The sequence below is a fragment of the Manacus candei genome, unplaced genomic scaffold (assembly GCF_025592945.1).
Source record: "Manacus candei isolate 608988 ecotype Guabito, Panama unplaced genomic scaffold, ASM2559294v1 h1tg000095l, whole genome shotgun sequence".
Classification (NCBI taxonomy): Eukaryota; Metazoa; Chordata; class Aves; order Passeriformes; family Pipridae; genus Manacus; species Manacus candei.
The window spans coordinates 4,227,222-4,254,178 of record NW_026138143.1 but is presented as its reverse complement, the minus strand read 5'-3'; the positions used below and the strand labels follow the sequence as shown (position 1 = coordinate 4,254,178).

At 41.9% G+C, this 26,957-nt stretch overlaps 1 protein-coding gene across 1 annotated transcript in view; it reads right to left on the bottom strand.

The window, feature by feature from the left end:
* AOAH (acyloxyacyl hydrolase) overlaps positions 1 to 26,711 on the bottom strand; it is an 80,321-nt gene extending 53,610 nt beyond the window's left edge. Inside the window, exons 1-5 of the mRNA XM_051768545.1 lie at positions 26,419 to 26,711; positions 25,876 to 26,030; positions 12,149 to 12,244; positions 7,107 to 7,167; positions 5,912 to 6,011 (exon numbers count right to left, since the gene is read on the bottom strand). Coding sequence (XP_051624505.1) covers positions 5,912 to 6,011; positions 7,107 to 7,167; positions 12,149 to 12,244; positions 25,876 to 26,030; positions 26,419 to 26,543 — 537 coding nt within the window. The 5' untranslated portion in view covers positions 26,544 to 26,711. The remainder of the gene's footprint in view (positions 1 to 5,911; positions 6,012 to 7,106; positions 7,168 to 12,148; positions 12,245 to 25,875; positions 26,031 to 26,418) is intronic.
* Positions 26,712 to 26,957: the final 246 nt, after the last annotated feature.

Here is a 26,957-nt window from a genome sequence, read left to right as displayed (position 1 = left end):
ATAACAGCAGAATATATTTGCATTTAAAGTAATCATTATCAACATTTTTTTACTGGGGATAAAATTTAACATGTCATTATAATTGATTTAGGCAGTGATCAAAGCAAATTAATTAACCATGATATTCAGGAGTCAAAAATTTATAGTGAACAGTCCAAGGGATACAGAAGAATAAGCATAAGCAGCAAGGAACACAGACTTCTAAGTTACTGGGGTTTGATATACGTGTCACTTTAATATATGTAGTTAATATATGTTTAATTCATGCTGTCTATAGTCTTATAAAAATCAGGGTATGTCACAAATAGATGAGGGACACTAGGACTGAGCCATTGTTTTCTAGTTTCTTCCCCCTGGGCAACAACTGCTCTCCCTAAAACCAATTATGCATCTTACATTTGCCATAGTTACGTTGCACAATACCAGCTGCTGTCATTTCTGCAATAAAATAACTTGAGAGGCAGATGAGGAAAATGGCTTAAAATTGAGTATAATAGATGGAATATTTCCAGAGAGGTAGGATTTATCACTCCCTCTCTGCCGGTCAGGGTGGGAGAGACCTTGCTTGCTCACAGCAGCAGCACATGAGAAATGCATGCTTCGGACAGCTACAGAAATATTGCGGTCAAAAAGCAGAAAAGAAGGGAGGAAAGGCTGAATTGACCTTGCATGTAGAAAATTGTCTCTCTGACGTGCTAAGTATGAGACCTTCTCTCACTTCACAAGTTACTTCAGCCAAGACTCCAGGTTGGGCTATGGAAGACTGGCAGCTGATACACCCACCCTGGAGGAAACACTCCTGGTTTCATGGGTCACTTGTAATCCCTGGCTGACACCAGCGGGTCAAGCCTGCCACTGAAGGCCATACAACCCATACAGCCTCTCTTGCTGCATCTTGGTTAGCAAGGAGCCTCCTCTCTTTCCCATGGCATGAGAACACCCCCAGTGAGGGGGCTCCCTAGGCTCCAGCAGCTGATGGCGAAGCTGCAGCCGCAGCACAGAGGGTGTGCTGCAGTCCTGGGGAGAAGCCAGCACCACCTGCCCAAACTGGTGCAGCCCTGCCACCCCAACATACCCACACCATGGACAGGGATGAGGCCGGGGGGGCACTGGGATTTTCATTCACTGCCTTCTTTCAATGCTTTCCACAGAGACCACGCATTCCCAGTAATGATTTTTTTTGGCAAACAGATGTATTTCTCGTCATAAGCAAATGCATGAACCAAATCTAATTGTCTCTCATTTATCACCCTCGTTAGCCAGCTCTTTCCCAGGAGAGTGGTTATTTACAAAACACTCCAAGTTTCCCTTCTAACTCATTTCATCATCCTTTTATGAAGAGTACCGAGATACGAAAAATCTGCAAAACTTGTCAGTGTTAAACGGCAGTGACAAAAGTGGGATTTGTTCAAAAGCAATGCTTTCTTGTCCTCACGTTTTTGTCTGCCATCCTCCCATGCCAAATGCCTCTGTGCCCGTGAGTCACCTGAGACCTGTTTTCAAGGGTCCTGCCTGTGGCAGCTTCTACATCAGCATGATGCAACTGCATGCAGCACCCTGCAATTCTTATGCTACCTTATTTCCTTTGGATTATTTGGTGGAAAGTTGGGGTTGTGTGATTTGGCTTTTTGGGGTTGTTTGGTTTTTCAGTTGGGGTAGGGTTAATCTTATTTTATTTTATTTTATTTTATTTTATGCTAGCGAAGAGGAGCAGAGGAAGTGCTGAGAAACAAGTGAAAGAATAGGAATTAGTGCTCAAATTGTGCCTTCTGCTATCATTTGTCTATTGGTAGTTTCTTCAGAGCTCAGTTCTGACTGCAGGAGAAACAACTCACATTTCAGTGGATTTTACCCATTTCCAAAAAGAAAGGCTAAAAGGAGGACATTTTGCTCCACAGGACCTAACATGCCTCCCAGATGCTTGTTTTACTGCCTATGGTCTCAAAAAAAGGAAACAGGACCCAGTCACGAGATCTACCTTTGACTGGTAGCCTGCTCTTATCAGGAATGCAGAAGCACTCCCACCCTGGAGTTTGGTTCTGCCTCACCTCCCAGGAGGCAACTCACATTTTTACTGACAGAGAGGAATGAAAGAAAACAGCAGGAGTATTTTTATTTTATTACACCCCAAGGGGTTTCCTTTTTCGACCCAGAACTGGTTGGCTCCTACTTTGTCAAAGAGCATGCTGGCCACAGTCATGTCCATGAGGGGGCTTTTGCCTTTTGCAAAGTCAGTCAAAGACCTGATAGAGGGCACATGAACCAGCATGAGTGCTTGTGGAATTGATGGTTATTTTTTTAAGATAAAATAATAATAACATAAATACGTGTACTACTGCTGATGTAAGATGACTTCTGTCAAAATCCTATTGCAGAAAATTGCAACATCTGCAGCCACAAGGTCTCTTATAATCTGGAGCAGAAAAGTGATGGGCAGTAGAAAAGGGACCCTGAAAGGCAGAAAGAAGAGTACAAGCTCTTTCCAACACATATTGCTTTAGAAATTGCCAGAGCAGGACTACAGTGCTGAAGTCCAGCCATTATTCTGGCCCCAACAAAATCAATTAAAGTATTGCCATTTAACTGAACAGGCCAGCTGGCTTAAAGCAATCTAGAGACAAGCTGAGAGTAATCTTCTGCAAACCTGTTTGCTCCCAGGGCCAGAAGGAAAACTTGGTAGGCAGTGCCTAAAACCCTTCACCCTATTTCAGGCCTTTTTGCTCACTAGAGGAACACCACTGTATTACATGACCTAGTGCAGAGAGTCTTCCACCATATGAGCAGATAAATATTTTTGGCTAAAACATTATCCAGTCAACCTAAACCACCTGTCTTGGATGCCTGTACCACTGTCAGCATTTTGGAATGATCCTGCAGCCCATATTAGAATATCTGCTGTTGATGTGGCTTAAACCACAAGACATATTACAGACGTAACTTAAAACACATTAAAGCAGCTTTAGATACTGTCTAGTATTCGGCTACCTTTACTAAACCTACACCTTTGATTTGCCCTATTTGTTTGTCTCTTTACTTGAAAGAGTCCCCAGTGTTGCCACCCTCCTACTTAAGGGTAGAGGAGAACCTCTCACTGGGCAAGAAACATGCAGTGGGAAAGCCTATGCATGCAAATCTACCTGCACTTCCATCCCTGACCCTCTATGAGCCACTGGAGGCAAGAAGGGGCTCACAGGACCCCGGTACAAGTGACATCTGATCACACAGCCACACTGGTGATCCAGGAGCCAGTTTTTCCCCACCAACATCAGGGGTCTGGTCCTGAAACTGCCCACCAGCAGAGCAGCCCACCTTGCCCAAGACCCCAGGGAGACACTGCAACATAGCTGCCTTTGCCCCGGTTGGATGCTCTCCTCCTCCAGCTCTGCGCTGAGAGCACTGAGCTCTATGTGAATGGAGCAATATTTTTTATTTATAATTACAGCAAAGTCTCCTAGAATAATCACAGAGTGCTAATGGCTTCAGGCAGCTTGGCAAAAAAAAAATTAATTTGGGCTAATTTGTCAGACACCAGGGAAGTATATAGTATGATGCACGTATCATTTACATGGCCTGTAATATCTCCAGTAAGTAGTTTGCAGGGCCACTGAAGCAGGGGTCCTTCCTCCCTCAAGACACAGAATGTCACTAAAACAACACCACAGAAGCAGAAAAAAATAAAGTACTGACTGAAAAATCAGCTACACGTTGATATTTTCCACCTTAAAGGCAATTAAAACCTAAAAATTATACTGCCTTACGAGGACAGGTAACTATTTATTTTATTCCCTTTGCCAGTACAAATATGATACTAATTCTGGGAAAATGGGCATCCAAAAGCCTAAATGAACAAGCAAAGTACCTGAAAATCAATAGAGTTGAACAGAACAGTCATTAGTATTAAAGTCTTGTTCAAACACTCGGCAGGGGACTGCACCAACATTTGCAGGCTCATAAAACTGAAGTGATCAATCAAATTACAAATGACGGAAGGAAATGTGAGGTAAACTGCATTTTATGCATCTGTCTCTCTGATTGTATATTAATTTTTTTCACCCAAAATTCATCTTTACTCAGTCTGTCTTGTCACAGTTACTGTGGGCAATTTATCAACCACTTGAGCATGAACTTGAAGCACTGCTCTTCTCCTCCCATCTACTCATGCTGTCTCAGGGTACCAGGAGAGCCAAAAATAAAAAGGGTACAGTCAGTGTAAAAAAATTGGTTTTGTTGGCACCGTTCCCTTATTCCCTGATGAGAAACAAATACACCTTGACAGAAAGGGATCTAACTACCACTTGGAAGGGGAGAGGGTTTGCATGAGCCAGTCACTTGAAGGATATTCTCCAGGCCACACAAACAAGAGTCTAAATTTTGTTTTAAAAAACCAACCAGAAACCCAACATGTTCAGTGGTTTTCCTTCCAGAAAGTGCACTCACTGAAGCTGTCGCTGGAAGGAGTCAACACCTCAGTGCTACACTTGCTCTGAGAGATGGGTAAGAGCTAACCAAAGATCCTTTCCCTTCTGGTTGATTGACAAAGAATTGCAAGACAGGTGTTATAACTTCTTCACAGAAGTCACCTTGATTTAAACAGCCCCTCTCTCCAGACTTGTTAGCCTGGCTCTCTGTGTGGCCATGGAGACTCCATCCCTCTCTTAAAGTGTGGTTCATTGTCTGCATCTTTCACTTCAAGAGGCACCTTGCACTTCTGACATTCAGCTCAAGATGCGAGATTTCTCATAGAATCTATCTGATGAAATTTGGGTAACATCCTGTTTGAGTCGAGTGAGTGTGGACCCTCTGCTGTTTCCAGTCTTCTTTTACCCCTGCCTGGTTGAACACCCATATATCTCTATGTTGGCATATCATGGAGCATAGTAATCATATGGGATGCACACGTGCTATAAAACAAATGTTACTGCCATTCTTGGAAGGCAAATGTTTCTCCAGATCTTAATATTGCCAGAACTAAACCCATCATGGAGAGGAATCACAGCTCATCGAAGCCCATAAAAAGACACTGACTGATTTCAATGACTGTTGGATTAGACCCTGTGTGAAACATCAAACAAACAAACCTTTAGGAATCAAACATGCCTTTCTCCATCCAGACGCAGGGAAAAGATTTACGAAAATAGGTACCTAAGTGAGTGTCTTGCTTTTCAACACTGCCAAACAACCACCATCACTTGCAGGTTTTAGTGTGACTGGACATGCACGATAACTGGGAAGAAAAGAACCCCACAAACAAAAGAATCCCAAACCAAACAGTATATGTTTAGACACCTATGCAGATATGTATGTGTATGAGTGTAGCAAAGGTCTAGGACATGCAATCAAGGACATGCAAGTGTCGTAGCAAGTAACTGTACATCAAAGAAGTGGTGGTAATTAAATATGTTTCCAGCCTGAGGCAAAAGATTATGCGCATTAGCTTAAACCTCTTGCACTGCAGACTACTCCAAGTCTAATAGCCCTGCATTTGCAGCAGGTAACTTGTGCCTACACAGGCTGTCACTGCAGATCAGGCAGTGTGGGGATCACCTGTCATGCCGTGGTAATGCAGTGGTATATATGAACCTCAGCTGAATTTCTGGTTTGGGGTTATTTTACTGCTTAACAATGAAGTCCAGAGAAAGAGATATTTTATTTTCTCTACTCTTCTTCTCTGATCCAGACTGGTACAAGAGAATTTGGCCCTGTGACTCTCACGCTACAACAATTCTGTTGAGGATAGTCCACACCACTAATGCGTGTTATGTACTTTTCATTCTAAAAGTGTTCACGCTCAAAATGTTGAAGTTTATTTCCTAGACAATGCACGTGCAGTGGAAGCCTCTGAACTGTTCAGTTCCAGCTTAAAAGATGTTCCACAATCAGTAGTTTTAAAAAAAGTGGCAAACCAACTCACCTTTGGAGGAGGATAGAGATGACAAAGCGGTTGTCCTGGATCCTGTTTACACAGCTTCAAGGAATGGCAAACCACATCAGCATTCATTTCCCTGGCTATGCTGGAGGAAATGGTGCATAAACAAAGACTATTATGTTCTTCTGGGTGCTTGAAAGTAGAAGCTATTTCCATGGGAAGCCAGATCTCCCCAACACTACACAATAATCTCAGCTCACTTCACTGTGGCCCATAATCACTGCTCAGTACAGTGTTGGGCTCTAATGATTTTCTGCCATGACATCCTACTCAGCATTTAAAATTGGATCCCAGGACTATGAAAAAACACCATGCTTTATACGCAGCACCTGAATCACATATATTGTGACTGTTCTAGTTTTTAAATCAATCATAAGTCTGACAAAGACAAAGGTTAATGCATACAGAATTTGGTACATATGAATGTTCAATCATTAACTCCACAAAATAACGAGAAATCCTTCAAAGATCCTTAACCTTTAATCACCAAGCATGAGTGCTAGAATTTTTTCTTTCTTTTTGGGATACATCTCTGGGCTAATCAGGAATTAAATGAAAATGTTTGATTATAGCACTTCTTAGTCCTGTAAACACTTTGCAGTCCCTTGACTAGTTTTAAAAACAAAAATAAAAACCCTAAGGAGGAGGAAGGTCTAGCAAAAGCTCAGTTAATTAAACTAAGAACTTTCAAAGACGAATAAAATGACCTACATTTTATTTTTTTAATCACTTACATTAAATAGTAGGCTTTCCCAAGAGTGTGAATCAAGGTCAGGGCCGAGAGCACGTAAGGGCTGATAATTAGAAAGTCTGATTAAAGGTAGAATGGAAAGCAAGAGCCAAGCAACATCAGCTTGATTCTATAGAATCTGTCTCACACACACAGGTTATTCAAATTCCTCCCTCAGCCAAATGAACTGAATTTCAAAAGGTAATTACATCAGGTGGGCCTGATCTGAGATTTAAATGGAATATCAAAATGGTTACTGGTGGCAGCCTGTGTTTATTCACTCAGGAATATCTGTGCCAAATGCCAAACCAGAATCGCTCTGAAGCACCTCTGCTTTAATAATAATAATGTGATTTCAGGAGTGAAATCCCTACGCTTCAATCTGACAGCACATCTGTACGTGTCAAGAACAAACTAAGCAAAAATCTGAGAGCACAGAGTGATACTTACAGTTCAGCTATGCGTGATCCATAAAGTTCAGCGAGTAAGTAACAGAAACCTTGCAGTTTTTCTAGAAAACATAATTTTTTTAAAGTAGTTGAACATAGTGAACTGGTTTTGCAGCAGTCAAAATGCAGCAGCAGTTAATTCATTAAGGTGAATGTTGATTTACTTTAGAGGAAGGCATGTGACTCTATGACCTCAGTGTAGCACCAAAAAACGGAAAACCTGAATTTTTAACCTTGCCTAAAACCCTTCTCTCACTTTAGGCAAGCCACATGATAAAGACTAGAATAGATAGTCAGCATTTGTTAAATGTTCTGAGTATGGTATCATGGAAAAGTCAAAAGAAATAATGTATGCCACAGCATGTCCTAAGAAGTTTAAACAAATAGCTCAGTAGGTTTGCAAGAAGAAAGAAAACAAATACGTAAATCAAAGAGCAGAGAGTGGTGTTGGGCTAGAACTGCCTGGGAGCTTCTTGATTTGAGAAAATAGGTTTTGTGTAGAGCAGGAGTTGTGCAAGAGTAACTGTATCCAAAGAAATATTTGACATTTTTTGTTTGGTTTTCTTTCATGGTCTGCAGATGTGTTCCTTTTTGGGATGCTGGCTTAGTTGATTTTCTTTAATCTGGGTGAAGCATACCCTCCATAAGACAGTTCATTAGTGATTTCTTTAAGGCACTGTTTTAAAAAAAAGGTGGTCCCTGCACCTGAGCAAAGACACTGTGGGAGAGATTGGGGTTTGAATCAAAAAAGGGCATGATGGTAGCACTGGTCTGACAGTTCCCATGAAGGAAAACTTCCTGTTTATTGGCCTGAACAGGCTAGAGATGGTTAACTATGCAAAGGAGGTGTCAGCCTCGTTTCGGTAGGGTTAGTGTTGTGAAATGTCAAAAGATGCAGGTTCATGTAAGTACTGTGACAATAAACTTGCAGCTCCTCAAATTCCTGAGAGCTGTCATTTTTCTTTTGGACCTCCATTACTCAGACAGACTTGGGGAAGAAAGCACAGTGTGTCCTCATCTTTCCCAAAGAAAGGCATAGCAACCCCCAAAGGAGTTACTCCCCTCCAGCTCTGGGCTATATATTCAATTTTAACCAGCTGGACATGGCCAGGAGTCTGCTGCATACCAGGTGGGTAGGTTTGCTCCGAGGGGGGTACAAAACCTTGTGGTAGTGACTCCATTGGTGGGCATGGATGTGCTCTTTCTCCCACAGCTGCTCTCCTACCAGGACTGCAAGCACCTTGACTGGCAACCTGTGACTGCAAAAGGAGGACTGGGGCCAGAAAGGCATACCAGGGAACAAAGAGATAATTTTCCCAACACTCTCCTACTCATATGGTGTTGCAAGCAGCTTCTGTAACTATGATAGCTGATATTTCTTATCCCATGACAGGTGTTTTATTTCTATCAAGTTACTAGCTTAATTTCTTTACCTCCTTTGTCACATAACTCCTCTCTATTGGCTCTTTAGAAGCAATCTGCAAGTAAGAATTGGTCTCCTGACTAGAATTAGATTTTATTCTTGTTCACCTAAAAGGACATTGCAGACATCAATAACCCTGAGTTTGGTATCACAGCTGATTAGAATACCCTCTGATGAGGCTTGCCAGTGGGGCACCTGGTTCCCTATAGTAGCCTGCAGGCAAAGGTGGCTGGCTTCCCCAACACCTCCCTGACGCATCACAGATGATGGTCTCCTTGTGATTTTCCCAGACCAGCTGGTTTCCACGATGTTTCTGGCCCTGGAAGAGCCAGCTGGCTACTGTAACCTGTACTGGTGGCTCTGAGGAGAAAAGAATTTGGCTGCCCGCCAAGTCTGGGGACCTGATGTAAGGGTTTTGCTGGTCACACGGATTTCTAGGTGCTGGTTTCCTTATGCATACAGGAAGCTTGACATGTAACTAGCCCATGGCATAACAAATGATGAGAGGTAAAAAGAATAGTAATAATGTTAAATTGTAGTTGAGCACATAGAGTCCTCTTGGAAGATTCAGATGCCATTCAGGCTTTAGCTTCCAGCAAAACAGACCAAAGCCACAGGCAGTGTTTACAGGACTGCCCTAGGAGCCAGCCAGCCTGCATTCATGTGTTAACAAAGGTCCAGCTCTGATAAAACACAGGAGCAGAGGACATTGAAGAGAGGAATCTGTGAGGAAGAACCTGTGTAAGTCAGAAGGGAGGGAGAGAAAAAGTGATGAATAACTGTGAACGTTCAGGGGCAAGAAAACGATGCCTCAGAGCTTTTTGGATTTTTTTCCTTTTGTAGATTTTAGAAGTACTTTTGTAGTAAATGTAGATTTTAATGTAGGTGTGTTATATCCCTTACCCTGTAGCATAATAGTTACACATACCCAACCCTGTTACCGCATTTCATATCAATCCCTCTAAATTCTGTTAGTGTGTTTAGTCTTCTTTTCAAGGTAGAATTGTAGAAAAGCACTCTAGGCCTGGACCAGAAGATATCACACAGACACAGCGACCTTCAAGCCCAGAACTTTGGAGTAGCTCCAAGGACTATACAGGCTGTGAAGAAGATGAAGATAAGGAAGAAGGGGTCCCAAACATCCCCAGACCTAATTCCCAAAGGGGTGTGTCAGTGGGCAGAACTGGGCAGAACCAGGAGTGGACAGATCTGGGATTGAATGGACCTTATTATAAAATCATACAACCACTGGTCTGGGTGTGGGCATGTCACATGTATTCCCCTGGCCTGAGGCCTAATTAAAGGACCCACTCTTTTTATCTTATCTTATACACTAAATTGGCCTGGAGTCTTTTTCTTCACAGTCTCTTAAGGCAAAAAAAGAGCTTAAACCAAATTAAATGCTGGAAAATTTAGAGAAAATATAGAGTGTACTTGCTTTTGCCCTGTTTTTCATAAAAGAGATCCCCTAAAGTGCCTTATTCTCACGTAAGAACAACCTGGAAGGTTTTCCTCTATATCTTGATCGTCCTAGAAACACAGATTCTGGCTGAATCCCAGAGGATAAATATTTGCAAGAAAGATGCTGTTATCCTGTTGCCATTTGCACTTGAGCTCTGAGGTGTTTACACAGCAGTGGCCAACACAGAGGCAGAGCATGACTCAGAGCCAATGGTGAAGGCAAAGGGTGTCAAAGCACATTTCAGGTATCAGACACCTCAATTTCATCAAGCAGTCAGTCAGTATCCAGGTAAACACATATTCTTGCTAACATCTCTTAACACTGTAAATACTGCACGTTCTCCCAGACCCGGCCTTTGCGTCTGCTCAAGAGCCTTCTTCACTGGTGACATTACTAGTCTTATTTTCATAGTTTTATTGGCCACATTGCTTGAATCACACATATTGCAAATATTTCCATACAAATGAGGATGTGGTTCCATTTTCTACATAGCCTAGGGGATTAAGTGGGATTGACAGGTACTGAAAATTTTACTATCTTTTTCTCTGTCTTTTGTTCTTGAACATCATATAACTTTACTGAAGGCTTCTAATCAGAATTATAGGAGGTCCTTAAAAAAACCACATGAATTCTTATTCCCTTTTTGGCCCTAGGAAAAACCCCACTGCCATTAATTTGTTGCTGTTATTCTTGCAATCGATTATAGGCATGCACATAATAATGAATTGCTTCTATAAATGAAATGCATGACCTGCTTTAGTAGGTTTGCTCCTCATGAGCACCCAAAGCTTTTCTACTGTTTCAAGCAGCAAGAAGAAGCTGTTAATTCCTGCTGGCCTGCAGTGTTCACCCCCCAGGAGAGGATAAAGTGGGTTACACTGTAGCTCACACACAATCTATAGGATTTTTCATTCCTTTCAAGTTCAGGGTCAGTTATTTTCTATTGGGTGTATCCATGCATCTCATAGAAGGTAACTGGATTATACAGATTTAACTAAAGGGATAATAGGATTTTATATGTGTAAAGAATGGCAGCTGAAAAGAAATATCTTGACATGTCAGCAGAACAAGGTCCACTGAGCGAATCGTGAACACAGAGCTAGTATGTCATAATTTAAAGAAGAAAATTGTATTTTAATAACAGGATCAGTGTTTGTAATTGTAACTTCGTGGTTATGTGCCTGTAATTTAAAACACTGAGGATATGACTTATGGAATAGAAATCAGATAAGCGTCATTCTATCAATGAATGAATCCTAGCAATTAGCTCCCTGCCCCATTCCACATCAGGAAATCCTCACTTGGAAAGGAGGAAATTAATATTCTACACATATCTCCTAACTAGGGTTTATGGAGCAAGATGGTTTCTCAGAGATATAATTCGTGAAGTCCTATAAAAATTACTTTTTAATGAAGAATCCTAAGCCATCTTTTTTACATTCATAATGTTAAAAAGATATCATGAATGTGAGATCTAGTTACTTAAATAGTTATAGGATTGGTCTGTGAGGCACAAAGCTATTGTGGCATTCAAACTGCTCTCTATTTAGGAGTGTGCATGTGGACAGCTAAGCTCCTTTGGGCAGACAAAATAAGGGGCAGAAAAACGGGACTCTTACATATAATCATATGGAATAGCTATTGCTTTTGAAATTTGTATCACCAGTTACATTTCAATAGCTTTTCTGCGCATACCAAATCCTCACATCACATCTGTCAACTTGATCTCATTTTTAAAATTTTACAATAGCAGCTTCCTATATCCACTGCAAACATTTTCAGCTTCACAGTTGCTATGAAGACCCTTATCAACAAGATGAGTAGTCGGGCATACAGTGAGTCTATTCTTAAGCAGCTAACAAAGAGACAAAGGGGAGAAAAAGAAAGGAAAGGGGTCTGCATATGTTGGTGCTCAGATATGTGTGGGCTTAATACAGCCCCATATATTCTAACTTTGGGACAAAATCCCGTCCCTGAAACCAAGCAAAGCCACGCCACTGACTTTCCTGTAAATAGCAACTTTCTATCTCCTAGCTACATATGTTTGAGATGCTGCACGAGAAGTGGATAAAGTTTTTTCAGACTTCACATGAGAATTTTTAATTAACAGAGAAATACAGCAGCACCAGCATAACATGGCACATTACTTGGTACTTACCAGGTATGTAGTTGCACAGTCTCTCCACGGCTGCCTTTACTGTACTGTTGTGCCATTGTGCAAGTTGTTCAATTACAGACACCACAAGCACGCATCCTTCAAACAAACAAACAAACAAAAAGAGTGAATACGGTTGTCTGTGAGGTGTGACGAAGTGCCCCGTGCCACAGAAATATTTCAGGCATCATTGGGCATTTTATTTCTTGAAATGCTCCATGGCAGATAAATGTTCAAGAAGAAAAATATCTGTGAATTCCTGTCTTGATTCAAACCCTGTAAGTTATTACAGGGAGGATGTGGATGCCAGGGGAACACATAGAACAGCCTGACTTTTACTATATAGTGCTCCTGGAAAAATTACTCCATTCTTTCAAGGCTGAAAATCAAGGAGTCAGGGGGATAGCCACTGTTACGACTGCCTGCTTGGCCACCTGCTTTCTCGTTATTTCTCACAAGAAAAAAGTCACAGGTCTGTACTTGATAGGACTTTTATACCTCTCCACACAAGCCACAGAGAGAGACACCAAACCTGGAAAACAAACGGTTGTGATGACCTACAGAAGAGACATCACACCGCAGATGTGTGTTCTGACCATGACCAAAGCATCCATGGCATCGTTTCTTCACAGACTTTACTCTGAAGCTCAGCAGTGCTCAGTACACACACAGGGTTGCTGGTCACATTTGTTAAAGACAAAATGTCTTCAGAGTTCATTCTGTGGTTGGAAAGAAACCACTTCCTTTGACCTATAAAGCTGGTTATTTCTCATCACTAATCTGGGTGTGAACAGGGCTACAGCCTAGTTGCTTCTTGGACTTCCTGTGGCTGAGACTCACAAAATTGTACACTAGTGAAGCATTTCTTGAGATGTGTAGCACTTTTCCTGCTGTTTTGGGGATGAAGTAGGTTCAATGTGATCCTCACTCAACAGCCATTCAAAATCCACATGATGAGCATTCATTTCAAATCAATTTTAAATTGCTGTAAGTCAACATTGTGCTTTCTCTGCAGTGGCTTCATTGTTTTATGAGGAACACAGCTTTGGTGATGCAAAGTCTTCCCACTGTAGTCAGACCTGGCAGCCAGAGTGAAGTCCCTGCCTAGGCTCAGAGCCTGAAAGGAGAAAGAAAGGAGGGTATCCCAGGCAGACAGTAGACAAGGAGCCAGGATGCCAGTTTCCAGCAGCCTGGATAAAGATTTCTCTTTGAGATCCCTGTAGCTGAACCCTACTTCCTCTCCTCTTCAAGAAATCCAAGCTCTCAGACTTGCTCTGACACAGTCTAGAAACGGAGGTGAGCTGCAGCAATTTGATGTGGCTGCAGATTCACCTTTTTCTGAAGCTCGAGAGCTTTAATGTTCAGGTTTTCAGACTGGCACAACTCTTCAAAGTGAGCTTTAAATTCCACCCAAGCACCTATGCGCTATTAAATCAAAGTGCTGTTTTTCAACATAAATAACTTTGATGCTTCTATGGATCAAGTAGCAAGTAAAAGAGGAGGTAGTACAATTGGAACTTGCTGTAAGGCCAGTATTTTGAGTCTTCTATTACTTCTTCTACTCCAAATACAGTAATCCAGTGGAAATTACAGTGAACTTGTCACCTCTTTTGCACGGATAAAAGCCCACTTCTCCATACTTATTAAATAAAATGCTCACTCAAGATCTTCTGCAGAATGATTTATAGAGCATGCTAAGAGCCATTACCTCTAGTCAGACTAAAAGGATTGGAGATTAAATGAAGACAGATACTACCAAGGAAAAAACCTAAAGCAGGACATTCTTCCCTCTCCTCCTCCCTCTTTCCCCTATCCTTCCAAATAACCAGAGGCTAGCTAGCCCAAGGAATTAACAGCTCATTAAAAACACAATAGCTCGTAAAGAAAAAAAAAAAGAGTAGAACAATAAAGACACAAACTAAAGTAAAGGGAACATCCAAGATGAAGGATAAAGCATGCTCCCGACTTGGGCTCAAAGAACACACCAGGGCCATTTGAACCAGATTTAACCACTAGCAGGTGCCTTATAACAGCCTTATCATAGAATCACAAAGTGTTTTGGGCTGGGTCGGACCTTCAAAATGCATCTAGTCCAAACCCTGCAATGAGCAGGAATAGCTTCAACTAGACCAAGTGGCTCAGAGTCCCATTCAACCTGACTCTGAATGTTGCCAGGGCTGGGGCATCCATCACGTCTCTGGGCAACCTGTGTCAGTGTTTTACCACCCTCATTGTAAAAAACTCCTTCCTTATATCTAATCTAACCAAAACCTATTTTAGTTTAAAACCATTACCCCTGAGACAGAAAATAGACCCTGGGTCCTTTGCTGGGGTAGCATGCGCACAGCCATGCCAGACTGATCCATCCTTTAGCACAGAGATGGCAGTGCACATCCTCAAGACACACTGTAACACATCTAAAAGGCATTACATAGCTTAGTTCTTATGAAACTATATTATTAACATACATGTGCAACCTGCAGACAACAAAAAACTACCCTTCCCCTGACTTCTGTGTTTTATTTATGAGGATAGAAGCTCAGAAAACTACCTAAACTACCTAAACTACCTTTTGTGTTTTGATCACAAAAACACACATTCTTTCTGTGCCTTCCTTTCTACTCATACCGAGGTCAGGCGTTCATCTAACAATCTTGATGTCTAGAAGTCAAAAAGACAAAAAGGAGTCCAAGAAGAAAGACAGGAAAGAGCTATCCCTCTGATATTTTCTGAGGTGCACAGCTTTTGTTTTTTTTTCTCATTCTTTTGCACCACGAGCTTGAGGAATCCACAGAATCATAGAACTGTTTAGGTTGGAGCTGACAATCTCACCTACTGCAGCAGAGAGAAGTGTCTCTCATTTTGCCTGTGCTGTGTAATGCAGTGCTCCTGCACTTCCATTCGGGGTCTGCAGAAAAAGGGGCTTATGGACAAACAGCTCAACATCCGAAGAGTTGGGCTGAGAATAAAAATACCCTTGGTGCTTCCATTTTCTGTGCTATACAAGACACTGAAGATGTGAGTTTCTATCTCATGTTTGTCAAAGTACCACAGAGGGAGTGAGAAACAAAAAAGCTATTTTTGGTTCAGCTCTGCCAAACAGAAATAGAATTCTTAATCACAAACACAATCATGTGGGTAACACTACTCTAGGAGCAGTCTCCTGGCAATTAAATGAAAATTTTTTCAATCGATTAAGTCAGATAGACACCTTTGTGTCTATTGAACCAGGCCTGAAGGGAAATCTGCTTCACACGAGGATTAACAGAGCCATCACTGAGTTTGTGCAGTACTTAATGCAGTACCTCAGGCTACTAGAAGCTATATGAATATAAATAACAATAATAATAGTCTGACTACTAGGGAAAAACCCACAGAGCTGAACTTCAGAATGTTTGCTCTCATAAACTTGTTTTCACTATCACAGAGAGGATGTTTCTGTTCACGCTGTTATACTCTCCCCACCTCAGGCACCCACAGACCACACCTTGATTATTCAAATGCTCTCCCAGTCAAATGCATTTATTCCAGGCAAAATGCTTACTTTGTGGGACAAGCTGATAAAGAAAGTCTTGACTGATTTTAAAAAGGGTCTGCAGTTCTAGTTGGGGACATCATCAGGCATTGCGGCTGAAGTCTCTGGACCTGAATTTGGGTAGTCCTCCTGCCCTCCGGTGGGAAAGGTTCTCCCCAGGAACACATGCCATCAACACAAGCCATTGGCTCATCTGCTCTGTTTTCCCTATCGACCAGGTCTTTTATCAACTGCCCTTGGCCCACCTCTCTTTACTCTTTGTGGTCTGCTGACATCTCTTATCACCTTGCCATGAGCTCTGCCAAAGACCTTCATTTAGAGTGATGTCATTAGGAGAAGCTTTTGGGTTGGAGATTGTAAATTACTTGGGGAAAAAGACTGAACTCTGTGCAGAGGGAGGAGGAATGTCTAGGGGTCACTATGGTCTAGGGAGCCTAACCCACCTAGACTCCCCATTTTTTTTTTTTTTCGTAAAAACATGCCACTCCAGTAATTCAGATTTATCATCTGGGAGAACCTATCTCTGGTGATGGGCTAAACTTCAAGAGGTTAGTGTTTACAAATTCAATATAATCCAGACTATCCTCAGTCCTACTACAAACCTGCTCTCCTTTTAATCCAATATATTATCTTCCTCTGAATTTAGTGTCAGGAAAAGAAATGGTAAGCAGTTATCCTAGCCTTTAATGGGTCTTAATTTTGCTGGCCAAAAATGCAAAATAATTAGTTAGCTAAAAAGGGCAAGGGGAAATCGGATCTCTTCAACTGTAGAAATTTAACTGATTTAATTACTTATGACATGTGCACTAATACAAACTTTTAAGTGTTCTGGTATCAGTAGAAAAGTATGTCCTGATCTGGCCAGTCATTAGCAACTATTGCTTGCTTTTAATTTACTTGCTATTTAGATGTGATTTATCTCTCATCATGAGCTGGGTGCATATAAGCCAATGTAAATAGGCTTCATCATTAAAAAAGCTCTAATTTTTTTTTATAGTTGCATAAGATTTTCTTTAGTAACAAGTTTCAACAAATTGACTCTGCTATCTCACTTCAATAATAGGTTTCAATACCCTGACAGGCTGAAGAATGTTTTCTCTGGAAGAACTTCATTGCCATTAAAATACCTGCCAGCCATTAGAAACTAGACTCTGGTATTAATAAAATGCCTGTCTCTTTTAGCGATGGTTTGTGCCATCTGCTATTAATTTCTGAAGAGATAAGACAAGTCCATAACCATTTTGCTCTGCAGCAGCAAGGTGAAAACTCACACATCAGGAAGTACTTCTCTCCATGTATTTGAAAGTAGTGTGTAATAATAAAATGACATTTCCAATAAGCTCAGGGAAAAAAAATCATACCCCAATAATAAAATCAAAGCTAGAGAAATTAATTTCTTAGCTGTGAAGCCTCTAGCAGTTTGAGCAGACTATTTAACTTAATCCACTTCTGCTGCACAAGTTTGAAAGGCTCTATAATTAGAATTATACCTAGGGATGTCAAAAAATGTCTGGATAGTGTAAGCTGCCTCTCTAAGTTTCAGATTTGTAGGTCTATTTGTCTGAGTAAAACTCTGTTAAATTGGATTTCTGGCACCTGACACATCCTCCTTTGCCATCCTTTGCTCACATTTCTGGGTACTGGACTTCTTTCTCACCTGTCCAGCCATATCACTGTTCCTTAGCCATAAATTAAACGCACCCACAGAGCAAAAGGAGGATATAAGTCCACAAAAGCAGCCTTGAACACAAATAACTCTCTGCAAACCCTGCCAGCCAGCTCACTCCCAGTGAAGCAGGAGCTGGAGCCTTGTTTGGTGAAGCGGCAAACCTTTGCCTCAAAAATCTGTCTGCAGCAGCCAGCCTCTGTGTAAATGAACCCATCTATCACATTCCTGGTTTTATACAGAAGATGAAGGCTTTCCCAAAACACAATCCTAAGCTCCAAAGCATCTCAAAGCCTACAGGTGAGGAGACCCAAGAGCCTGTCTACAAAAGGCAATATTGCTACTCCACATGCAGATGCTGTTATACAGGTATAAAATCTCCTCTTTCTAAATTCATGTAATCCAGTTCCAGTTCAACCTGGAAAAAGACATTCCTGTTTGAAATAAGAGCATTCACATGGGGAACTAGGAAGAAGTAAGGTTTTCTTCTCTGAGATGCGGACATCCATGTGGGTATTTTTGATGCAGGCAGACCATGCAAAGTTACAATACAGGAATGCTTTCTTTTTCATAGAATTATAGAATGGTTTGGGTTGGAAGGGACCTCAAAGATCATCTAGTTATCCATCCCATGGGTAGGGACACCTTCCACTAGATCAGGTTGCTCAAAGCCCCATTCAGCCTGGCCTTTAACAGTGCCAGGGTTGGGACATCCAGAGCTTCTCAAGGGCAACCTGTTCCAGCATCTCACTCATTATATATTCCTTTCCTAATAGTTCCCAATACCCATTTTGCCTTCTTGCACTGCTTCTCAGCACTGAGCTGATACTTTCAAAGAACAGCCCTTTATAACCTCAAGATTTCACTCCAGCATGGAAATATTCAGCTCAAATGACTTAACTGTATATGCAAAGTTAGGACAGTTTTCTTACAGCCAGAAGATTCGTTTCTTTGAAAGGTAATTTAGAAATGGATCTGAGTGATAGTCTTTTAACTCAGATTTTGTTTCCTATTTCATTTACAGTGCCAATGCATTTTACAGAGATATTGAAATGATGGAATATAATTAGAGGTATCCATTCAAACGTATTGGCATATACGAGACCCTTTCGCCCTTAATTTGCTAAGCGTTATAAAATATCCTGGAAATACTAAATGATACACTATTAACAAACCTGTCACTGGGTATTAAATTACATATAGTATATTGGCTAAAGATATTTTTAAAATATTAATAGCAATATAACAGTATTTTGAGTACATTTGTAACAAAATCAGTAACAAAACCAGCAAACCCTGGAATACCAGTTATCATTTCTGTTGCACGTGCAGTAGCAGTGAGCCACCTCAGACACCCTAACTTTAGAGCCCTATTCATTCACTACTGTTTTCTTAAGACACCCAATAAGGACTCTGATAGAGCTATGGCAGTGCCAAAAATTCAGTTTCCATCTAGTGGAAGACACTATTACCATACTTGCCAACCAAACGTATTCCAAATGTTTCCTATATTACACTTTAAAGAGCCCTATTTAAAAAAATCTGTAACCCCAGGCATTTCCAATAGAAATGTTTTCTGTATTAATTAATAGGAAAAAAACCCCATGTTTGCATGTGTGCCGTGAGCATATTTATCTTTTCCAAATCAAGAAAGAATATTGAAAATTTACCGAAGCCCGATTGCTGGCAGGGGAAGTTAATGTGAATGGATAACTTCATCCTTGTCACAAAGGTTTGACCATTTTAAGACTCAGAATGCAGGAAACTTGTTTCAGATATACAGTTCCTAAAACCAGTAAAAGTGATTGCCTTAAACATAAGCAGAAGTTCTCTCTAAGGGTTAACATACGAACAAGAACGAGAGGCACACACGTGGCAATCAGCACCCAAATAGACCATTGATAAATAAAACTATTAAAGAAAACTTATACTGAAGGCAAGCATAAGTAATGTAAAATGTACATGACTACCCATATCTACAAATGCATACAGATGTGACTGTGTATTTACACACACATAGATGTAGATGTGTTGGTGTGCTGAGCATACCTTTTTATTGTGATCAATAGATATATTTACATTTTACAGTCATAAACTTTCAGTAAGAGTTGGGGTGATTCTGGAAATGATGTTTTTACTGAATAGTAGCTTTAGTATCTCTACTGTATTTACTACTCCCATGTCTGTTCTTTCCTATCTAAAGTATAAACCTAGGAAAAAAATGTTATGATCAAATTTAGTATTTCTTGTTGACTAACAGGCCAAATTTTGCCACTCAGTAAACTGAGCAATGTCGGTGAACTGAACAGAGGTGCTGCGGCTTGGCAGTGGTTTAGCTGTAATCAAAGTCAATTCCCAGCCTTTCAGAGTAAAATACATTGTGGTGCTACACTGATATTGGGTATGGCCTTTTTACAGAACTCATTGAGCTGTAAATTATACGTTCTGTCATGGTGCCTCCCCAGACAATATGTGCACAGCCACTTTGTCTGAGCACAGTTGCTAAAAGCCTCCAACTCCATTTGGCATGTTCCATTGTGTGAAGTTATCAGGAGCTCCAGACACCACCAATCCTGCTGCCACTCTGCGGGGCATATTTCATCCCTGCACTCATGCACAGCTAGACGGAGGCAAACTGTTGAGGACAATGACAACCAAGCAAATCAACACAGGTAGAGGTCAGCGTTTTACACTGCTGGTAGCTCGGAAACATCTGTTCTTTAATGTAATCAGAGCTGAAAATATGTTTCAAAAACATGCTTCTTCATACACTAGGAATTATGTGGTCCTGGATGAATGGAAGTGCTGACCTGCAAAGGTTGCTGAGAATGGCATTATATTGAGCACAAAGATGGGGAAATTTGCTTCCCTGGCTGCTGACCCACAGGATCTCTGCTCACTAGCAAAGAAGATGGACAGCGTTGCTGTCTGGTTGTATTGAGTGCTCCCTGACTAATCACCACACTCCAAAAAGGGCAACCAAAGTTAATGGTCAATAGAGCAGGGCAGTCGACTTCTGGGAAGAAAACAAATAAATGCTGCTATTTGCAAATGGTTCTCGCAGTCACAGCACCGAACCCCCGAAACACTGAAAGAAGTCCTCTTACACAACCTGTGCTCTAGCAGTTGATCTGTGCCATCTAGGCCATTCTAAAGGGACAGGCTAGACACAGTCTGCAAAAGTCTCTAATGAGGTCTTCTACAGATTTCTCAGGAACTAATGACTGTGCTCACTTATTACTGACCTTAGAAAATCTTCTTCCTAACCCAAATGTCCCCACTGGTACCCATTTCTGTTATTTCTTGCCACAGCTGTTATGAACCTTGAGAACGGATCACCCTTTTAATGTTTTCAAGGACAGACATGTTTTTCTCAAGTTTGTCTTCTCTAGACTAATTAACTCTAATTTATTCACTCGTTCTTTATAGCTTATGCTTGTTTTTCTCTGAAACCTCCTGTCACTCTGCATCATTCTTGATGCACAGCCCCAAAAGGCAAGGCAGAAATTCCTCTGAGCTTTGTCAATGCTGAGAAAGGTAACGGGTTACTTCACATCTTGCAAGCTATCTTCTGTTCTCGCGTCTTGGTGCTCGGCACATGTGTGTGCTTCATGACAGCATGCCAACATTGTGCCACCACAAACCCAGATGATCTTCCCTAGGGATGCTACCCAGCTGGTTTGATCTCATCTGCTACATGTCATGGACTATTTCTACTGAAGTGCCTTCAACATTCCCATATTGAAATAACCTTTTCAAGTGCAAGTACTCCAAGTTGTCAAGATTGTTTTAATTTAATTCGGCCCTTCATTGTACTTGCAAACAATTTCAGCTGTATATGAGCTGCTAATTTAATAGCACAAATTTCATTATCTTGACTAGTGAAAATATGGAAAGAGAAGTCCAAGAAAGACGTAATTTTGTATATCCTTTTGCTTAGGGAGTGAGCCACTTGTAATTACTCTCTAAACAAGGCTACCCATCAGTTTTGTCCTGCCCTGTAGAAGCTTAATCGATGCCACATGTCTCAGTCGTAAGATTAGTGCTGAGGTAGTGCCAAAAGTCTTACTAGAGTCCAGCTATAATATCTACTGCTTCCTCTGTGTCTACACACCATTATACCATTGGCAAAGAAAATTAGATTGATCTGACATTATTTTTGAAAGGTGCTTTTAAAATGTTTTATAAACTATTTCATGATTTTTCTAGGAATTGATGCTTAAGTGACTAATCTACCATTCCCCAAATTTCTTCTTCACTACGTTGCAGAGAGATGAATACAGCAGTTCCCTTCTGTCTTTCAGTGTCTCCCTCAGTTTCTGCGTCCTCCAGGACAGCTTCTGCCTTTCCTGAGGTTGCTTCAGACACCTCTGGATGAAGTCAACTTTGCTAGAGAACAGAACAATTTGCAAAAACCCCGAAAGGGCTCTGCTGTAATTTAGGGTGGTAGGCAGTAGGGAATAAAAACTTTCAAAATTAGAAGAAAAATTTTAAGAAATGTAGAAAAATAAAGAACATGATCTCAGGTATGATGAAACATTAACACCAGTGTCAGCAGTTACCAGTGTTATTGTACTGTCTTTGGGTACCCTAACATTAAGTAAAACTTTGCTTGCCCTGTGAAATGGGCAGTTTTTCCTCATTTAACAGATGGGAAAGTCAGAGACCTCAGTATCTGAAGTGTTCATTCATGCTTAGTTTTTAAGAGAAAAATACACAGAATCTCTTTCTCAGGATGCCACACTGAAACTGTCAGGCTGCACTCAGCAAAAGGATTTCTAGGTCTCATCCTGAATAAACCTCTTAAGCCATACTGCCCATTAGTAACAAACAGAAAGGAAAGCCAGACCCAGCATCCAAAACAGTGCACAGAGCAAATCTCACTGCATTTACAGGAGATAAAACAGCTTCATGGGCTCTTGCAGTCCCTTCCAACTCGGCATATTCTGTGATTCTATGATTCTATGTAGAAAAAAATTACAAAAGCCCTTTTTTCTACCATAGGGAAAAACCAGAAGAACATATCACATGTTAAGTGTGCAAAAGGCCAAGAGGGAGGGCCTGAGCTGATTTCACACAAAAAGGGTGGCATTTTTCCAGCCTGGGGAGACAGGAAACACTGATGGAGAAAAGAGAATGTCACATGTTGGGAAAGTTTTTCTCGTGACAAGGCCAAAGGAAGACCATTTATTTGGTTGTGGTTAGAAACTGCTATAGACCAGTTATCTTAGAACTGCTTAGGTATACTGCATTTGATCCTGTGGCTGGGAGGATTACTGCTGGGTGCTTTTCCCCTCTTTGCCATAACTCTAAAAGGCAGCAGTACTAAACCCTTTTTTAGGTGGGAACACTACAGTTGCTTTATTTGCACACCATGTCAATTATAAAAAGACTTTCCCTGAATGAAGCAGCCATGTTTTTCAAGAAAATGCAGAAAAAAATGACATGACCTTTTTTACAGTTCCTGAGGATGATTAAAACTTTTGTCTAATGTTTTCTAATATGAGTTTGCTGCAAAAGAGTCACCTTTTTTAGACAAGTGACAATCTGAAAGCAGATGTGTTTTGACCAACCTCTCCCTATGAATTGTCTGAGTTGTTCAGCCTGCTGTGGCACCTCATCGGAGGCATGCCCTCCTCTCCCCCTGCCATATTCTGTATCAGCATACAGGTGCTGACACAAAATACATTTCCCAGGATCTGCTAAGGGCAGGGAAGCCCCTTGAAGCATCCAACTGCTTTGCCAGTATGACCAGAATATACTGGCGCAGATGGTGGTGCCTACCCAGGGAATGCCACTAGCAAGGAGAACAGAAGGAAAAAGCAACCAAGTTGTACCACATTTAACGGAGGTAGCAGAGCTGCACTTTGCTCTCCTGTCATATCATTTCTACATATTTCTTCAAGAAGTGTGATAATTTCAGTGGAAAGGATTAATGGGAAATATTTTTGTGGTTTTGTTACTGGAAGAGCATCCATTTTCTGTCAGGATTTGGCTACTAACACAGCAATCCCGGTCATGCAGGTGGTACACAGGAGTGATCAGAAATGACTATTCAATGTGAAGTTACCTCATTTCCCTCAGAAAACAGGGGCAGATAACTTTGAAAGATTAGATAGCTGACCACACATTTAACTTGCATGAAAACCCCCATTTCTTCAATAAAATCTCCCATACATTTGGCAGCAGGCATTTCTCACATTAAAAATTAGGTTAGATATTAGGAAGAAATTCTTCACAGTGAGGGTGAGAGGGCACTGGAACAGGATGCCCCATCCCTGGCACTGTTCAAGGCCAGGTTGGATGTTGTTTTGAGCAACATGGTCTATAGGTCTATGGCAGGGGGGCTGGAACTATATGGTTTTTAAGGTCCCTTCCAACCCAAACCATTCCATGATTCTCTCTGATTCTATGAAAAATTCTGCCTTGATCTTTAAGGCCAAGAAGACACAGAGGAAGTTCTTATGGTTCTCTCCCATTACCTTCCAAGATGGCAAACCAGGGTCTGGGGTCGAGCTATTGGAAGGAAATCACAAGTTGATTTTGCTTAATTTCTGCTCCTGAGAGGGCTGATCACTGAATTAGATGCAAGAACTGACTTTATTCCTGCTCCAAGCCATGGCAAGCACAACCATCACTTTCTCTGTGCTTTCTCTTTCCTGCTTGATATAATGAAGGGACACAGTAAGTGTTTTCAAGTGTTTAGTTGAGAGAGCAGCTAATCAGTAAAAGCCCAGTGGCAGACATCTGGGCTAGCAGCCACCAGTCCTCCCTGCCAGGCCTGGCCCATGAGCTTTTAACACTTGCCACACTTTGTTTTTATCTTGCAGTTTACAGAGGTGGGGCACAGTCTGTTTTGGTCCTGAGTTGAGCTCACAAGGATGTTTTTAGCTGAAGGGACACTTCAGAGAGAGAAACTGGTGTGGAAGGCAGTGTTTTTCCTGTCCTCTTGCTGGAGACAAGAGCCAGGGACATGTTCAGTGATCCCAGCAATGGGGTTGATTCAGCTCTCATCCCTTTAGGAGGGAAAAAAGGACCTTGCATGAGGCAACTTCAATGTTATGTGCAGTCACTTTAGGAATTTAGAACTTTGCTAGATCAACAGGATGGAAAGGGCAGACAATGCTTACACCTAACATCTAAAAAACATTATTGTAAAGCGTTTAGTGTAGCGAATGAGCATGATCACTGACTTTCCTGTGTCATCAAAATGGTAGCACCCTAAAGATCTCACCATTAAACACCACTTCTCCCTCGCTCTGGCAGCTGCTCAGTCACAGCTTGCATGGCTGCCAGTCCAAAAAAGGCCAGTCCCTGATGGTCATTTCTGCTTTTCACCACTTGTTCTCATATTCCACCTGGTGGCTGAACCCCATCAGGGGCTGCACAAGCCTCACCACCCTGACTTCCACTTCATTCCACTTTTGGTTCATCCTGCCTCCCTGGCACCAAAACTTTCAGGGGTACTGTGGATGGCTCAGAAGTGAGGTAAAAATCTGATTTTATCAAGCTTAGGAATATTATTTCTAATTACATTCCTTGAGCCATAGTGAAAAGAATTATTTCCTTCTGAAGGATAGAGGGTTGTGACAGGGTTTATGTTTACAGCACAAAACATGCCCGGGGGAAACTAAAAGAATCATGGAATTATTTAGGCTGGAAAAGACCTCTAAAATCAATGAGTCCAACTGAAGACAAAATAAAGCATTTGATTGTAATGCATAGGACATACCCAACATTTCACATTAGCACACATAAAAAATATAAGATCCCACATCTCTCTAGATATACAGAGTCTCATGACAAGGGCATTTCTGATGCAGAGATACCCACAGTTTAAACTGACTCTAGTGTTACCGGTCTTCCTTTGGGAATCAGCCAGCTGAGGATACCCCCAGCTACAGATCTTGTGGATATCACCACAGTCACCGAAGTCACACTAGAGGGGTGTTGCCAACTTGCCTCACTTTAGTACAGATCATGCAGATGCATGCATTCACAAAAAGGAAAGGAAATGTGAGGAAACAGCCTTTCCAACTTGGCTGTTCAGAGATGATCATCCAGACCACAAAGGTGTCTGTCCCAAATATGGACCAACCACTCTTAAGAAGAGTTTCCAAGGCAATGAAGACAATGGGGAGACTCTGGGCAAGTCTGAAGGAAACTGCCTTCCTGCAGTTAAGCAAAATGCATTGTGAACCCTAACAAATACAAGGACCTCACAACATCCTGTTTCCATGTACCAGACCTACAGACATTAAAACCAGTTTTTTAGTTACCATTGCTCACAGAGCAAAACCATGAACTTTGGGAAGCAGCCACTGAAAAACAAAATCATAAAATAACTCCAGACCCCACAATGGCCTTGCAAAATCTTCAGTGACTGTTTCACCAAAGACTACAAGTGTTTTGCAGTACAGCTGTTGAAATAGATAAAGGAGCGATTTATGACGTGCACAGCAATTCTCAGCTCACCAGTGGAGTAACGAATGAACAAGTCCAGTAGGCAAACAAAACCTGGATACATACCAACGCAGGTCTGTCCTTTGTACAGCCCAATGGGGAGTGAAGGGGGTGGTGGTTCATTTTCATGGTGTAGAGGGGAGGAAGAGGCAGCCTTCAGCAGAAGCAAGAGCCAGAGGATGCAGAATAAATTAAGGAATGTTTGCCTAGGGCCCTTCATCCTAAGGAAGGAAAAACGGAAGAAATCAGGCAGGAAGGGAGCACGTGGACACGCTCAGAGAGCATCCTGCATTCCTACAGCTCGAGATGAAAGGAGACTTGCATGCCTCTGTAGCTGTAAGTGATACAGGGGCAGACACCCAGGTAGGTATACAGACATCTGCCCTCCCACAAGGCGCATGGAGGACCCCGCACTCCCACATCGCAGGTGCTCTCCCAACCCCTGCTCTTTGCACACCCCTCAGCTCCTCTCAGGCCCCACCACCCTGTAAATCCAGCAGATCCCACACACCCAGGCACCCCATGACCAGACTGCGATGACCCTTTGGCCCGGGGCTGCTCTCCACGCCCCCACGCGACCCCGCTGCCCCATGTGTAGCTCTTCCCAACCTGCTGGCCTGGGAGGACCAAGAGAGCTGGATGAACAGCTCTGGCTCAGCGCTCCTGTGTCTCCTGCAGTAGCAGCGGATGAGTAACGACCTTGAACCGCAGTAGTTGCCGGAGCCACTCAGCATTAATAATGCAAGACACTCCCCTGAATAACTAGTGTTGCAAAAAGAAAAAAAAAGGAAACGAACTCCACAAACCCTTCCCCCCTGCACCGTTTCTCCTCTGCCCTCCTCCGCAGACTAGAAAAAAATATCTCTCCGGCTGCTTGTGTAAGATTTTAGACCAGGGTTTCCGTTTGGGAGGACTGGGTGTGAAAAATGAGAAGCTGCTCAAGCCAGAGCAGCAGGGGCAGAAGGGACGGGGCTGCCACGCTGGGGTTTTGCCAGGGTTTTAGTTCTGCTGGGACTGAGCCACGGGGATGGGAAACAGCTGCCAGTGTAAGGGCAGCACTGGGAGCTGAACCCCTGTTGTCATCAGCTTTGAGCACATTTGCTTGCAGCTCTCAGCTGCCTGCGAGGCTTGAGAAATCCCGAGCTGTT